The sequence below is a fragment of the Volvox carteri genome (assembly GCF_000143455.1).
Source record: "Volvox carteri f. nagariensis unplaced genomic scaffold VOLCAscaffold_26, whole genome shotgun sequence".
In the NCBI taxonomy this organism is placed as follows: Eukaryota; Viridiplantae; Chlorophyta; class Chlorophyceae; order Chlamydomonadales; family Volvocaceae; genus Volvox; species Volvox carteri.
The window spans coordinates 1301932-1319100 of record NW_003307569.1 but is presented as its reverse complement, the minus strand read 5'-3'; the positions used below and the strand labels follow the sequence as shown (position 1 = coordinate 1319100).

The window sequence follows — 17169 nt, the reverse complement described above, 5'->3', positions numbered from 1 at the left end:
TTGGCTATGTAGGGTCTCCTCCTCACTCTTCGGCTAAGTAGGGTGGTGGTTTCCTCCCTCTTATTTTCCTGTTTTCCCTTTCCTTGTTTTATTTGGCTGTCGACATGATCTTGCATGGTTTGGTTTAGGGCCCTCTTTACTGCCCCCCCACCGCGTGCCATCCATCCATCCATCCATCCAGACAGACAGACACCACTTGTCATCCTCCCTCAATATGAGGGCTTGGACGTTTCCTAGCAACCCGATCGAGCTGTCTTCAAGGCAGCTGTGGCAGTGATAGCGGTCGGCAGCCGCCACGGCGGCGGTGACGGCCGTGGCGGAGCCAGTGCACCTACCCTACCTGGAGCGACCTCGAGGCATATGCCGTACTCGACTACACCGTCGCCGTCGAAATCCGTACCGTTGACAGCCGCCGCTGCGTCAATCAATTGCTCCCACGTCCACACTCGCGGCAACAGCAACGGCAGTATTGAACCATCCTCCTCGGACAGCCTGCTGCTACTGCTGCTACTGTCGCCGCTATCGCTATCGTTGCCGCTACTGCTACTGCTACTGCCGTCGCTACTGCTGCTGTTGCTACCGCTCCCAACGGGTGCACCCACTTGCAGCCCCAGCCGCCGCCGCATGCGCTCATCACCGTAGAGCTGCCACAATGCTTTGTGATTGCCGTACAGAACGAGCGTGTTGCTCCCTAACGGTATTCCTGCCGTCAGGTATCGATACGACGTGCCGTACCGCCGTACCTGCGGCTGTGCCGTAGCCTGGATCTCAACAAATGCTGCAGTGTCGAGCAGCGGTGCTGGCGGCGCAACGGCACCTCTCTGCACGAGACCACCCAGGAGCTCCGAATCCAGAATCCATGCATCGTACGACAGTACGAGCTGCTGCTGCCAGTCGGAAGTGACGTCAAACCCGAGTGATGTCGCTGAGGTTGCGGCGTTGCCGCTACTGCTGCTGCTAGTTTATAGATACGGTGTTGGTGGCGACGGTGGCGGTAGCGCCCACAAGGAAGGGCGCCAAGTGACTTCAATGTGGTTTAGAATGTGGACAGTGTTTCATGGTGTATGGTGTAAATCCCAGCAAATGGCAAGCAAGATATGCAGCAAATACGGATACTACGTTGCTATGTATGGTGCCCTTGTGCTGGGAGAGGGTTGGGCACCAGGGATTACACTACAGCATTGCCTTGCCCTCCCCTTTGCAGTTCCCTCCCAGCATCACCCATCCACCAGCGTACGGCAGTCTTTCAACTTGGATCCGAAACCACTTACGTGACATCCCACGGCGTCACATGGACTGTCCAGCCGGTCTCGGTTTTGAAGCGAGCCAGCACGGCAGTCGGCAACAGCACTGGGGCGCTGACCAGCAAGTCCAGCTCCAAACCCTGCGTTTTTTGTAAGCCGCACAGAGTTTCTGATTAAAAGGCCATCAACCAAACCAGCAGACAAACGTTACCCGAGCATGAACGTGCTTGCAAACCCGCGGGAAGATATGGCATGTGGCGTGTGGACCTAGGGGGCTGAGACGGGAATGATAGACCCTCTGCCTGGGCACATCATCACAAAGTAACAAAGATTTGTGAATAGGAAAACGGACACGTCAGCAGACAGCATGCAGAGCACCACTAAGAGGCGGGCTGGGCTTTGCTATATCCTACATTCCCCTCTTGTACACGGCGAAGCGATAGCCCGGTAATGGACACTTCCTTAAAGAGGGACGCGGTGCTTCAAGACGGGTAGGAGACAGAACGCTTAAAAGATCTTTCAGCAGCCAGCTACTAAGCGTTTACAGTTTGGAGACTCGGGAACATGTACATGGAACTGGATCGAGAACCAGAGGTGCGCCACACAGAGGAACACACATTACGTGGTGCTGTAGTTACAGAGGCGGGTTATTGGGTGCGTCGGGTAGGTAAGCAGCAGCTGGGCAGTACTAATGGCAGATGATTGAATCCCGAAGCCTGAAACAAACAAAGTTGCGGTGCGGGCATGTAGATGCAAACCTAGCTGGTTCCCCTTGGATGGCATACCAACCTGGGTCGCATTATCCAGCTGGTTGCAGTCCACGTATTGCCGAATAGCGTCTCTGTATAGTGTGCTGTTAGGTGCTGCTGTGCAACTGCAAGCATTCATGCAGGGACCGTTCAGTGCCCCCTTAAATGACAGAGGCCCTGACAGTCGTTACATATTGTCCTATAAAGTGTACAAATTGTTAGTTATTGCATGTGAGAAACCAAAAAGAGAGAAGCAGTCAAATGGAGTGGATAGTCGACCGACGCACAGCCGAGAGAACAAGGATCGCAATCATGCTAACGGCACGAAATTGAGAACGAAAGAACTAAGTTAGCTGCCACAGTGAAATGTTATACCGGTACTTCCGTTTGGAAACTTTGGCCTTTCCCTTTTGCGCATGAGTAACAAGTATTCTACAAACCTGTTTCTTGAGTTGAACAGCAGGAAGTCGACACATGGCGTGTGCTCAGCAGCACAACAGGTGAGAAGTGCGGCAAGAAGGAAGACCCGCAAGCCAGCTCGAGCCCGAACGCCGCGCGGTACTCCACGCCTCATTAGTACAAAGCTATCATATTGTCGGTACTAGTGGTTTACCAGGGAATGCAATCCTTCCACGGCCAGCCGATAGCGAGTGGCATTGGCTAAAAAGCAAGCTTGACATTCCCTCCTATTCATATCACATCAAGACCTAATGCTATGGAGACCGGCAACTGCAGGTAATGGTAAGGCTTAAGGGAGCTGCAAATACATTACAGCGAGCTCGAACTCCTGTAACAAGGCTAAAAGACAAAACATTTATCACGTAGGCTATGGGATACGGTAACAACTGTTAACTGAGCAATGCCAAAGCAGTGCGTAAGAAGTGTTAGACATAGGTTGTACGGCAAAAGCCTCAGAGCACAAGCCTTGTTCCTCAACTTAAGCTACCCATGGAACTCTGAAACCGCTCCCAGGTCTAGACCGCTGCCAAGTTAACAATTGAGTAGCAAGGTAGCAATTCCCAACTGTCCTTCTTAATAGTCGGTCGAAGTGAAGGCAAAGCATGCTTTCTTTCATAGAGTTTACAGAGGAGAAATATGTGGGATTTGGATGTGGCGTTCCGACAGCAGCAGTAGGTGCAAAACAACTACCTGTGCCAGCGGCACCTTGATGTAATGGAAAATGGTTTATTCGTTTACAGAATTGTGGTGAGGGAAATTTGATCATGAGGATAGTGCTATGGTGGCATAAAAGAGTTTGTGTTCGTTGTCGGCGATAACGTTTCGAGTACTAGTACCGACCATAGCTCCATAAGGTGCAAGTTTACTTCACTCTGAGCCGTCTATGTGTTAAAAGTAATATGATTTGATTCTTTTATCGGAATTCTCAGTGCTGCTTTCAATATCTCTGAGTGCTTACTTGGGCAGGCACGATCCGCACGCCATTGGCGGACGGCCTTGGGCAACAGTGGATATCGCTACATTCGCCGCAGGACCATTAGAAATGTGTAATTGTCGTGTGTATTGAAGACATCTCCCGAGCTTAAACTTCTTCCGGTGGATATGTTCAACTTGTGTAGATGTTCAGGTCTAAACAAAGAAAACCTCTTGGGAACTACTGCGGCTTCTCCCATCCGAGCATACACAGAGATAGGATGGGAGCTGCGTGGTTAGGAAGCCGCACGAAGCTCACAACTGCATCATGACACATATGCTTCGGCATCGCTCATCTGTGCGCAGGAGCACCAAGGAAGAAATGTTACGGTGGTCAGGAGGCAACGAATGACGGGGAAAGCGTTGGTTTAGAGGTGCCCCCCACTCGTTTGGCAGCCGCACGGCAGCGGCCGTACATGCGCTTCACAGCTCGCACGTGGAGCCTCGCCTGCAGTGCATTGGCGACGCTAACGTAGTCCAAAGCAAGTAATGTAGCGCGATTCCGTTGTATCCGTAGCACATCCTCACATCACGGTAATAATCATCACAACGAGCGGGACCTCTAAAGACTGGATGCCCTCATCAGTGCCGTCCAGACCAACTCGCCAGTGGGCCATGCATGTCCGATCTTGTCAGTTTAAAGTTAAAGTTTAAGGTTAAAGTTAAAGCCCAATCACCCACAATGGGCCACGCTGGCAATGCAGTGTTCTAAACGTCCCACTGCCGTAGGATTATCGTATATCGTCAGTGCCATCAGAGATTGCGGCTCCACACACAGCGGACATGCTGTCGTGCGGCATAGCGTTGATGGAAGGTTCCAGGATCGAGATCATCATAAACACAGGATACCTATCAATCATTAGAAGGTCCATCTGTTGGATGCACGCTCACGTTGATGGGCGGTGATGGAACCGGTTATACAGACCGGCGAGTGGACCACTAGTAGTGGGGAGTTGACGCCGCCGCTGGCAGATGGATGCTGGATGCTGGTGGTGGTGGTGGTGGTGGTGGTGATGGTGATGGTGGTGGTGGTGGTGGTGGTGGGTGCTGAACCCAGAAAAATCACTGACTTCGCAAAAATCGAAATGGGCGAGAAGGATGAGGTTGGTGCTCCGAGTACACCGCGGGGGGGAGGCAGCTAGGGACTGCCAGGCTGATGGCACGGGTGAAGCTATACCCTCCTACCTCACAGAATCATATTTGTTCATCGGCCTTGTCCCAACGGGCGCCACTGTTGTGCGTTTACATGTGCGTATAAACGCATTGTCATTCGTCTTCTGATAGGCCGACGACGCAGCTTTTCCAGTGCCTATAACCCCGCCAGCTTTCACACCCGCGTTCAAGGAAGGTGGTGGGAAGAAGCTAGAGCCTTGAGCTGTGATCACCTTTCAGGTTGCGGATCCCCGCGGCACGAAGGGGCCCCTGAGGCCGCCTCGCTCGCTCGCCTTGGTTGGCCACCAGGGTTCGACACCCCGTACGGGGCCCGTAAGTTTTTGGCCTTTTTTCGGTATCCCCGTCAGGGCCCGTAGGACTTTTCGGTGGCTCCCGTAAGGATTTTGGGGCGCGAAGCGCCCCGTACGGGGCCGGCCCCGGACCGGCCGAAGGCCGGTTACAGTGGCTCCCGTAAGGATTTTAAGGATTTATAAGAGGCCGTACGGGGCCCTGTAGGGGAGAGGACGGACCATATAAAGGATGGAAAGCCTGCAAGCCAACCTGTTCCCACAAAGAAAGTAGATGATAAGCCTTTTTGACGTTAGCAAAATTAATTTGAATCCATACGGAGAGGATGATAATGAGGAGGTTGCGACTGACCCAGAGATTGAATTACTGGTACAAGCAACATACCCCGCTAGTGACGATGAGGCTTTTAGTGACAGTGACTACGAGGCCGACGTAGAACGAGATACCGATGAGTCGTGCGTGTTTGAGGATTTTGATGATGATGAGGATTAGGAGGACGAGAAAATGGAGCAGAAGGGATGGGCGGCCGCGGCGGCCAAGGCGCTTGGCTTTCGCTGAGTGTGCCGTGTCACTGAGTGTAATGGTTCACGAGAAAATAACGATTTACAGGGCAAAAAATTGCAAAGCGTCACTTTCCACAGCGTTTCAGCCAAGGACAGTGCCCCCGTAAAGGTTTTGCGGGGGTTACGGGGGCCCCCATAAGGTTTTCGGCCGGTACAGGAGCCTGGTACGGGGGCCCCTCCGTAAGGAAAATTTGGGAGGTACGGGGGAGCCCGCAAGTTTCAGGAAGTTCAGTGTCGAACCCTGTTGGCCACCTTCTTGCCTGCACGCACCCCGACTGCTGTGGTGGCTGCGGTTGCAAAAAGCACACGCACTTAACAGCCACCAAACGCTGGTATTTCCAACATATGATTTTTGTAGTCTCTGTTCGACTGTATTTTTTTGTGTGTGTGCGCTGCATGGTCGTGGGGTGCGTTCCCCGTATCTGCAACCACCCCAATACGAGCCGAGGGATCAAGGGCTGCAAGATCGCCTATAAGCACCGTCCTACCTCGCACTGCAGACAAGCAAGTGGTAAAGGATACCAACGACCAAAGGGACCGATAGAGTTGCGGTGGGACCACATACGTTCCAGCATCGTTGCCAGACGTTCAGGTTCCCACTTCATATCGTCCTTCATATGCTTTAAATGTCTAAAAAGTGTGAAAGGCTTGTTTTTGCATGTGATGGCACCCAGCAGTCGGAACTTAGCAAGAGATGTCAGCAGTTACGGCTTTCAGGCCAGGTAATACCTGCCAAAGATAGCGCTCGCTATCTGGGCCTGGTATACGGGCCAGAACGGCCTTTTAGTGCGTGCCGTCAGCAGTTATGTGATACAGGTCGGTCCCCTATGTTTTCCTTAAGCGCAAAGCTGGACAAAATTAAGCTGTTTGCCCCCGACGTGCAAATGCGGTGCTTTGCAACTTAAGTCCGAGCAATTCTTGTTGTATGGCTGCCAGGCGTGGGGCCCTTTTGCGCTGGGGACAGGGCGGGAAGGCGGCGGGATAAAGCCAACCTTACAGAGGGCATGTTCTAAGCCTGTTTGAAGGACAGCGCAGTCGAGCTGCAGATTTTATTCATGAGGCAGGTAGTGGGGGCGGCACGGCCATCCCATAGGCTGTTGTATGTATGTTGTTACAGGGTGGTTAACTTCGCCAGCGGCCCCCTTTCCCGGGGCAGTCCCTGCTCTCCCCTGCTAGAGGGGCACCCTAATCCGTCACCCCATCCTACTTCAGGATGTATTTGTTGGGTTCGGCAACTCACCACCAGCATCCAACCAAATCTTGCGGATCAACGGCGCATCAACTTAGTTCCTGGTCAGCTCGCAAGTTGATTTTATCACGGCCTACATCGTCCATGAGATGGGGCCCCACCTCCCAATTTGACACTCCTCAATCACCTGAGGAATTGGCAGGCAGATTTGAACCCGGGTCGGCCGGGGGCAGAAGTCAGGCCTTAACCTCTGCCAGCCGCCTGCCTAGGCTGTTATATGTATGTTGTTACAGGGTGGTTAACTTCGCCAGCGGCCCCCTTTCCCGAGGCAGTTCCCTGCTCTCCCCTGCCAGAGGGGCACCCTAATCCGTTCACCCCATCCTACTTCAGAACGTATTCGTTGGGTTCAGCAACTCACCACCAGCATCCAACCAAATCTAGCGGATCAACGGCGCCTCAAATTAGTCAGTGGGGGCGGCACGGCCATCCCATAGGCTGTTGTATGTATGTTGTTACAGGGTGGTTAACTTCGCCAGCGGCCCCCTTTCCCGGGGCAGTCCCTACTCTCCCCTGCTAGAGGGGCACCCTAATCCGTCACCCCATCCTACTTCAGGATGTATTTGTTGGGTTCGGCAACTCACCACCAGCATCCAACCAAATCTTGCGGATCAACGGCGCATCAACTTAGTTCCTGGTCAGCTCGCAAGTTGATATTATCACGTCCTACACCGTCCATGAGATGGGGAGCCACCTCCCATTTTAACACTCCTCAATCACCTGAGGAATTGGCAGGCAGATTTGAACTCGGACACTCCTGGAGCAGAAGTCAGGCCTTAACCTCTGCCAGCCGCCTGTCTATGCCGCCTGCCAGCCGCCTGCCTATGCCGCCTGCCTATGCCGCCTGCCAGCCGCCTGCCTGGCTATGCCGCCTGCCTGCCGCCTGCCTGCCTATGCCGCCTGCCAGCCGCCTGCCTATGCCGCCTGCCAGCCGCCTGCCTATGCCGCCTGCCTGCCTATGCCGCCTGCCAGCCGCCAGCCTGCCTATGCCGCCTGCCAGCCGCCTGCCTATGCCGCCTGCCAGCCGCCTGCCTATGCCGCCTGCCAGCCGCCTGCCTGCCTATGCCGCCTGCCAGCCGCCTGCCTGCCGCCTGCTGTTGTATGCGGAGCTGGCTGAACTCCCCTTACAGTATTACATGGTGAAACAGATCCTCCGTTTCTGGAACCGCCTTCGAATGCAAGTGGGGTCCATTGCTCATGCAGTTTTACGGCAGGAGATAACCGATGCTCTGACCAACCCGGAATGGGAGGGTTGGGTAACCTCAATGTTACGACTGTTTTCCTTCTTGGGGTGCAACATTTGGAGCGGAATACCGCAAGAAGTCATGGGGGTAAAGGAACGTGTTGACTGGTTGTTGAGTAGGCCTCTACCCGAAGGAGCGATGATAACGGCACTAAGAGAGCGTTTGATGAGCGGCTGGGACCATACGCGTCTGACTGTCTTGCCAGAGGAATACCCATCAGATGGGAAGCAACCGGGAGTGCAAATGGCGAAGTATAAGCACTGGATGGGGCTGCCCTTTTCGGGAGCCGCAGCCGTCATGTGGCCAATACATGCTAAGATTTCCATTCCTCGTTTAGCACATCGTAAGCTAGTGCAGTTTCGTTTATGTTGCTGGGCTTTGGAGGCAAACAGAGCGCGAAGGGGCAAGTACCATGTCCCCAGGAGGCAGCGGTTTTGCCGATGTTGTGGTACTAATAGCCGAATCGAGGATGAAAAACACGTGTTATTGGAATGCCCAGCCTATAATGATATTCGTGCTGAAGAGGGATTCGATCATCAACAGAGCATGTTGGAGGCCATGCAATGGGAACCCGCACGTCATGCGAGGATGTTGGAACGTATGTGGGCTCACCGAAACTCAGTTACCTCCTTTGGGCGCTAGTCTGGGCTGATGTGCGGTGTTTCCTTTTCTCCGTGGCTTTTAGGCGTTGAAGTATTGCCCTTGGGCCTTCGGCTCGTATGGGTAGTTTTACAGGTATGGGGTCACGCACCCCCAACCATGAAACATACACACACATATGCTCGAAGCGTGGAAAATCCATACCAGATCTGATTTTGCCGTACACCGGACAGTCCAGCAAAACGTGCTTCTCATCTTCGATTTGTCTATCAGTGCCGCAGCAGGGGCATGCTCGCTCCTCCCTAGGCATATAACGCCGTCCGTTGTCTGCACTGTTCGGCGCCAATGCCCAACAGCAAAGCCTAAAGCTTGCGATTCGCTGAACGTGGGATAAACGTTGTGACATGCGGGAGTACCTCCCTCCTGCCCACTTGTTCGGCCGCTAGACCCATCCAATGCTTATACTTCGCCATGTGAATTCCTGGCTACTTGTCGTCTGACGGGTACACGTCTGGCTGGACATCTAGACGCGTATGCTTCCAACCAACTGTCTTTATGGGAGGGGATTGCTGGAGAGTGACCAACACTCATATACCTGGGGGGTTGGGTTGCCGGGCCCTTCGTGCCGATCTGTGTATGTGTTACATGGTTGCGGGTGCGTGACTCCATACCTGTAAAACTACCCATACGAACCGAAGGCCCAAGGCAATATCTATACGCCTAAAAGCCAATCAACTTTAGCGGGAAGAATCCTTTGGCGCCGCTTGCCCGGGTCTTCATCATGCCCTTGCCTCGAGCACAGTTAGCGTGATTTGATGATGAAAACCTTAAAACATCCACCTTGGCCACAACAAACGGCTATCATCACGGCAAATTCACTCCAAATCGTGCCGCTATGTCAATTAAGCGAGGTTGTTGCATTGTGGCACAGGTCACTGCTCGTCTGCATGCCAAGTTCACGGCTGGGTGTTATGGCGCGGCTCAGGTGACTGCACCCATCGGAATGCAAATTGACTTGCACTCGAAACGAGGGTCAAAGCTCAGCCGGCGAACGATCAAGCTCTTTCCCCCCCCAGATTGACCTCTGCCAGCGTGAATCCGTTTCAGCGTACCTGATTGTCTACGTGCCTGTGTGTGGTGTGTGCCTGTGTCACAACTGCCAGGCTGGTGATGAAGGTAAATGAGAAAGTGGGGGGAGAGTTTGAGTCTAAGCAAGGAGTGAAGCAAGGGTGTCCTTTATCTACGGAGTTGTTTGGACTCTTCATCGAGACACTAGCCGATCTGATTGATACTCATGACCTTGTAGAAGCTGGTGCACGTAAGTATGACGCACCCCTTGTGGAAAGCAAGCGCGTCTCCATACTGTTGTATGCAGACGATGTTAGTCTGCTAGCGACGTCACTAGAGCGAATGTCTGAGTTGCTACATCTTGTGGACTTGTTTTGTGAAGCTTTTGGGATGCGACCAAATGTCTCAAAGTGTGAAAGGCTTGTTTTTGCATGTGACGGCACCCAGCAGTCGGAACTTAGCGGGAGATGTCAACAGTTACGGCTATCAGGCCAGGTAGTACCTGCCAAAGATAGCGCTCGCTATCTGGGCCTGGTATATGGGCCAGAACGGCCTTTTAGTGCGTGCCGTCAGCAGTTGTGTGATACAGGTCGGTCCGCTATGTTTTCCTTAAGCGCAAAGCTGGACAAAATGAAGCTGTTTGCCCCCGATGTGCGAATGCGGTGTTTTGCAACCCAAGTCCGAGCAATTCTGTTGTATGGCTGCCAGGCGTGGGGCCCTTTTGCGCTGGCAGAGGTCGTGGACAGGGCGGGAAGGCGGCGGGATAATGCCAACCTTGCGGAGGGCATGTTCGAAGCCTGTTTGAAGGATAGTGCAGTCCAGCTGCAGATTTTATTCATGAGGCAGGTAGTGGGGACGGCACGGCCATCCCACAGGCTGTTGTACGCGGAGCTGGCTGAACTCCCCTTACAATATTACATGGTGAAGCCAGTGATTTTTTTTTCATTTAGGGGGGGTCTCAATTTATTCCGACCTAAGTAACAAAGTTGCTAGCGTCGCCGTAATGTATTCCTTAAGTGNGGGGCGCTGGGGGGGGGGGGCGTAGCCCGACCCCCCCCCCATAAGTTACAACTCCCCTCATAGACCAAGAGGCACGCACTGCGTTGGCGCGTTTTCGTTCATGTGCGCACTCTTCATGCACATGCATAGATAGTTCTGGCACTGTTTGTGAACAAAAAGTAAATCCTTGGTCGTGCACTTCTCCGGCGTCCACGTCAGCATGCACAGGCTGGGCCCAGGGATACCTGGCGGCCCAGGCAATCTGCCATCTGTGGGCATTTTCTTTCTGCTTGTCCCGCAATGCACTGTCGCTCATGCCCTTGCGGATGCGCTGTGTCTGAGCCCGCTTGGCACTGCGAGCGCTCGGGTTGGGCGCCTCGCCGCATTCGTTGTTGTCGAGCTGATTGGGTGACAGCTTGCGCTTATGCTGATCACAACCGCCATGGAAGGCAGGGGTAATGGCGCCCGTGTCATCGGTCGCCGCTGGCAGCAACACCATTGCCGATGCATTACCGACAACAGCACCGCCGTCCCAAACGCCTTTATCAGGAAAAATTTCAGGCTTATCTTGCTGTTTTGGTGTTTGTTCGGCGTTCAAGTCGTTGCCTTTTGCGTGTTTGGCTATGTAAGGACCGGTCATACATTCTGCTATGCCGCGTTGACTCACGGGCTTGACCTTCTTACGGCCCCTCATATCTATTCTATGATCGATAATACTAAGTTCAGCACACTACGGAGCAATCTGGCAGCAATGGACGTTTTTGGCTGGAGGAATGAAAATGTACGGATCGGCCTCAATTCATTCCTTTTTTCCAAAGGCCAAAATGGCCTCTTTATCCCTTAAAAGGAATATAATACTAAAAAAAACACTGGGTGAAGCAGATTCTCCGTTTCTGGAACCGCCTTCAAATGCAAGTGGGATCCATTGCTCATGCCGTTTTACGGCAGGAGATAACCGATGCCCTGACCAACCCGGAATGGGAGGGTTGGGTAACCTCAATGTTACGACTGTTTTCCTTCTTGGAGTGCAACATTTGGAGCGGAATACCGCAAGAAGTCGTGGGGGTAAAGGAGCGTGTTGACTGGTTGTTGAGTAGGCCTCTACCCGAAGGAGCGATAATAACGGCACTAAGAGAGCGTTTGATGAGTGGCTGGGACCATACGCGTCTGACTGTCTTGCCAGAGGAGTACCCATCAGATGGGAAGCAACCGGGAGTGCAAATGGCGAAGTATAAGCACTGGATGGGGCTGCCCTTTTCGGGAGCCGCAGCCGTCATGTGGCCAACACATGCTAAGGTTTTCATTCCTCGTTTAGTACATCGTAAGCTAATGCAGTTTGGTTTATGTTGCTGGGCTTTGGAGGCAAACAGAGCACGAAGGGGCAAGTACCATGTCCCCAGGGGGCAGCGGTTTTGCCACTGTTGTGGTACTAATAGCCGAATTGAGGATGAAAAACACGTGTTATTGGAATGCCCAGCCTGTAATGATATTCGTGCTGAAGAGGGATTCGATCATCAACAGAGCATGTTGGAGGCCATGAAATGGGAACCAGCACGTCTGGCGAGGATGTTGGAACGTATGTGGGCTCACTGAAAGTCAATTACCCCCTTTGGACGCTAATCTGGGCTGATGTGCGGTGTTTTTCCTTTTCCCCGTGGCTTTTAGGCGTTGTAGTATTGCCCTTGGGCCTTCGGCTCGTATGGGTAGTCTTACAGGTATGGGGTCACGCACCCACCAACCATGTAACACACACACACAACTGCCAGGCTAAGGTGAATGGCCACGCATGCTGTTGTTGTTACAGAGTGGGAGGCTGGGAATGGCCATGCATGCGAATTTGCTGGATTCATTGGATGCAATTGCCAGCAATCACACCGTCGCCGTGAGGGATTGCTAATGCCAATCTAACGGATCGTAAGGGGAATTATGAAGGATTTGTGCTGCTCGCGGCAGCGCACGCACATTTGCAGCTTTGATGCAGCTGAAACCTGATTTGCTCAACCCCTAGCATTACAGTCGTGAAGCGAATGAGTCAATAAAGCTTACAGTCGTGAAGCGAATGAGTCAATAAAGCTCGCATTCCGACAAACACGGACACCATAGTTGAATGCAGCGGTAGATAATTACAGCAGCACAACAGCTGTCGGACAGGGGTAGCCGCAATAACAGCAATCTTGTAGAAGAGAATTCATTTCATTTCTGATAGAAGTTACACACAAATGTTCTGTGTACGTATGAGTCAATGTCGATGCATTTTGCAGCTGTTGTTAGCACTACGCCGTATTCATCACCAACAGGAATGCTCCTCTAGCTAATTACCACAGATTCTCACGCGCATGGCTCGGCAGGGAAGGGCAAGTATGCTCACAGCAAGTCAGACAGGGTAAGGTACGCGTCGCGTTGGTGGATATGTGGGACGGTGGTGGAACTTGTATATATATATATATATATATACAAGTTTTATGATGAAAACTTACTTGGAGCTGTTGTTTGCCAAATCACGGCGAGAGGGCTTCCGCATTACTTTATCGGATTCAGCAGGTGACCGGTCCCACTATACATGACTAATGGGTAGAAGTATCACCGTCTGACGCGATCTAAACCACATTTATCCTGAATTATGCTTGGTAATCATGATTCTAGACAGTTACTTGCGCTTATGAAGTTCATTGGAGACCACCGGGCAGGTTGCAATGTCAAACCGAAAAAGTGACACAGTCAATGGTACCCATAGAAGTACTCTTGCTCCCTGTAGAATTAAGAAAAACATTTTTTCATTAATATGGAAAAACATGGGAAATACATACGATAAAGATAAAACGACTGAATATTGACACACGCCATCACACGCCAACCGCACGCCTGGCGTTCACAACGCCGACCTATCTATTTAAAGCGGGAACCAGCATACTATAAAATTAGTTTCAATTTCCTTAAGCTTAATATTTTCAGTTTCTTTCGGCTCGTTTCACAAGCATCGTGTTTCTTCGAAAACGCCGTCCGACAACGGTGCTCGAGGTCACCCTACAACTTGTCGTCAGCCCTACTATTCCGAGTCCGCACGATTGAGCGAAGCCCAGTTTCTGTTGACCAAGAATTTTGCCAGCTTTTCATGCGATGGCTGATTTGCCACGTTCAGATTTAACAGCCATGCTCCGTCGCATGCTTTTCACCGCCGCTTGCGCGCTTCTCTGGCTAATCGTCGCCGGCGGCGCGATCTCATTCGGTTTCTTCTACACAACGACTCCAACTCGGTGGTATCAGGTTCGCGCGACTGAGTTGATCACCTGGCGCAACACATTGATACTACAGTACAATTTTGCCAACGCAACAACTGGGAGGGCAACGCCGCTGCTATCCGGTGGCTACAGCTTCTTGGTAAGCGCATCACACCCAGCGTACATCACACAGCACCTCCCAACCATTCGCATTCCCCAATCCGTGTCCCACTAGGCTGGCTGTATGAATCCATCTATCAAACCGAGGTATACTCTGCAAAATTGACACAGGATTCATACTTTGCTTTATTCTCAGCACTTTGCTTTTATTCTGGGCACTGAGACATTGAGACCAGGGGAGAGAATCTCAGACATACCGGACATATTGGCGCAGCAAGCCAGCTTGCTTATCTTGTTGCTTTGCGTCTCCAAGTTCTCAACGGGGCCCCATCCCTTCATTGGCCATCGCAGTTGATATGGCAGTGGTGCGGCACGCTGGCAGTGGCGCTCGGTTCAGCTGGCCTGCTGTGGCTGTCTTCCATTACTGCTGCCGCCAACAAAGCCTCCATGTCGCACCCGCCGAAACCAGTCAAAAAGAGCGCTAGCGGTCTATCCTGGTCTGTTGGTGCTGCTGCGAGAAAGGTAAGAGATACATATCCAGCTCAAGTGATCCGCTGCCCTCATAACTCAACACCCCTGCTTGCATTTTTGAATTCTGGTGGGAAGGTGGTCATAGTCGAGAGGAACTTTCGTCACCTCTGTACTTCCTACAATCCATGGACTCGCCTTCTGTTCTAGAACTTCGTGTCCAAACGAACTGCGACAATAATAACTTACAGCCATGCCTCTACGTATACATGCACCGCTGACATGGGCTGGTTACATAGATCATCATCCGATCATCGATGCTTTGATCTCGCAGGCCGTCATTCGCGTCCGGCGGCTGCTGCGCTATCAGGTCCCCCCTCGCGGCTTGTGGCGGTCCATCCGGGGTCCCGAGGGGCTGTCTGTTTTGGACTTGCTGCTGGTGCTGCTGTGGCTGGGCCTGCATATCCTCTGGTTGCGCGAGATGACGATGCGTGTACTAGACAGCAGGCGTGCGGCCCCACCGCCACCAAAAGGTGCGGACTGGCTGATAGGAGGGGAAGTTCCTGCAGGGCATCCTTCGTCGGTGACTTGGCGGTTTTCGATGGGTGACGACGCCATGCCGTTGCAATTGTTGGTTACTGGTTGTCAGTTATCATGTCAGTTATCAGTCATGTCAGTTATTGTCAACTGGGGTGGAGAAGTCTCCATGCCACGGCCAGAGGATGCAGGCACCGCCATTAACTAATTGTTGCATGCTCGGGGCCGGGCCTCCTCATCAACTGAATTGCTACATGATGGTATTGAGTTGTCTTATTTCATTATAAACGTCCCACTAACCGTCATTCAGACAACTGCAATACATCCTTTTAACTAAGACTTGGTTCCAACCGCAGCGGTCATACGGAGCCCGCCGCTGTCCAGCAAGCCATCATCCTCGCCGTCGCTGTCAACTTCCATTACCAACACCAGCCGCCTATCAGCGGCCATGCCCTCGACAACAGCTACACCACCGCCACCGCCGCCCTCCACCACCACCACCTCCAACGCCAATTCAAGCATAGAGGTTCGCGGATCCTTACGTCGGTTGATGCAGACCTCCTCTCCCCCGCCTAGCAACAGCAGCAGCAGCAGCCCCGCGGGCAACTCAACTAGCACTGGTGCCAAGCCCGGATCGTCTTCATCGACACCGGCCAAAGCGCTGTCCCCGCCGCCAGCTGCTAAGAAGCTCAAGCCCCTTCCAGAAGTTGTTCAAGACAGGTGAGGGCGGTGGAGCGTGGATATTAATTAACCTCTTCTTTTCCGCAATGCTTCGCTGATGAATAATTTCCTGGAAACCCATCTTGCCCACAAGCCCGTGTCACATATTTTGTATGTGTCTGCTTCCTTCCCACAGCGTTGCCAAGTACTCTGGCTGGGTCGGGCGTCTGGACATTCTGCTGCTGTTCTTCCCACTACCCCGCTGCAATTTTCTGCACTGGCTGCTGGGATCCGATTTCGCCTCAATGGTCAAGTACCACAGGTGGGAGGGACAGTGGTGGGTCCACCAAAACGACTGATGGACATCATTAGCATCACCGTCGGCTGGGAAAGATAGGTGTTCATGTCCACAAAGCGAAGCGAGCAGATGAGATCACCCACAGAGTTGCCTGTCAGTGGCGCAGGAGTGCGCTTCTGTTGGTTTTTGATGTTGTGTGCGTAGTCCGCTACCCCACGAGTAAAGGGATAGAAGTCACCTGTGCACACGTTCGTGCAACTTACACGCGCAAGAAGTACATAGATCGCACGTATGTCATCGTCCTTCCGCCCGCCGTTCGCTGCTGCATTCCCTACAGGTGGCTGGGCCAAGGCACTCTGCTGGTATACTCCCTCCATGGAATCACCTATCTGAGCATCTGGGCGCACAGTGGCGTGTGAGTCACTGATGACGGTGAAAAACGAACCGTTGCACCAATCCATATCAAAGGGATTGCATTATGCCATGGTTGGAAACTACGTGCTATTACCTGCCTTCCCGCTGAAGGTTTAAGTGAGCCAGCTGCGCCTGCCCAAGACTCGCCACGATGCATTCGTTTGAACCGCCTCTACTCATCACCTGTTTGTTGAAAATTGACGCTGATTTGTTTTCAAAAAAACTCACCTCTCGTTGTGCTTAGAATTGTTTGTCCTTTTCGGCCTCATTACTACCTTTTTTGTTGTGGACTGGCGATCCTGAACAATTTTGTACTCCCAACAGGATTCAGTCAAACCACGAAAATCCGCTAATTCTGCCCTGCCCATCGTGTTGTGTCGCTACTGTGTGGACGTTTTCGTCTGCTTGCGCCAACTCCAACAGTGTGCTCTATTGTTGTCCGCTGCGACATAATATGTCCCTAAGTTGAGAGACGTACATATAGGTTCTCTCCCTAACCCCCTCGCTTTCGCATCCTACATGCCTTGAACGCTCCCGCCCGCAGTTTGTCGACCATGCTTGACTGGAACATGGGTGCGGGCGTCAACCGGCTCTCCGGCCTTGTGGCCATGTGTGGCGGCTGGCTGTTGTGTTTAACCAGCTTGAGTTTCGTCCGGCGCCGCTTCTACAGCCTCTTTTACAGCTGCCACATCTTGGGCGCGACCATGTTCCTGCTGTTCGGGTTCATGCACCGGAAGGACGTCGCTACCTGGGTCATGCCAGGTGATATAGAACCCTAGCTAGCGTTCCTTTTACAAATTGCGGAACGTTCCCCTCATCGTACCATAGATCCAAAGTTAATAACTGTAA

At 52.5% G+C, this 17169-nt stretch overlaps 2 protein-coding genes across 2 annotated transcripts in view; one reads left to right on the top strand and one right to left on the bottom strand.

Moving 5' to 3' along the window:
* Positions 1 to 233: 233 nt before the first annotated feature.
* On the bottom strand, positions 234 to 2567 carry VOLCADRAFT_92544 (uncharacterized protein; the record flags this gene model as incomplete). Its single annotated transcript, XM_002951856.1, has 6 exons — positions 234 to 265; positions 341 to 431; positions 744 to 954; positions 1272 to 1384; positions 2034 to 2118; positions 2434 to 2567. The coding sequence occupies 6 exons, from the start codon at positions 2565 to 2567 to the stop codon at positions 234 to 236; spliced, it is 666 nt and encodes a 221-aa protein (XP_002951902.1).
* An 11188-nt stretch (positions 2568 to 13755) lies between these two features.
* VOLCADRAFT_105306 (ferric-chelate reductase) overlaps positions 13756 to 17169 on the top strand; it is a gene marked incomplete at its 5' end in the record, with an annotated part of 8080 nt that continues 4666 nt past the window's right edge. Inside the window, 7 exons of the mRNA XM_002951937.1 lie at positions 13756 to 13983; positions 14295 to 14465; positions 14746 to 14944; positions 15626 to 15668; positions 15805 to 15930; positions 16244 to 16321; positions 16865 to 17082. Of these exons, the coding sequence (XP_002951983.1) occupies positions 13756 to 13983; positions 14295 to 14465; positions 14746 to 14944; positions 15626 to 15668; positions 15805 to 15930; positions 16244 to 16321; positions 16865 to 17082 (1063 nt within the window). The remainder of the gene's footprint in view (positions 13984 to 14294; positions 14466 to 14745; positions 14945 to 15625; positions 15669 to 15804; positions 15931 to 16243; positions 16322 to 16864; positions 17083 to 17169) is intronic.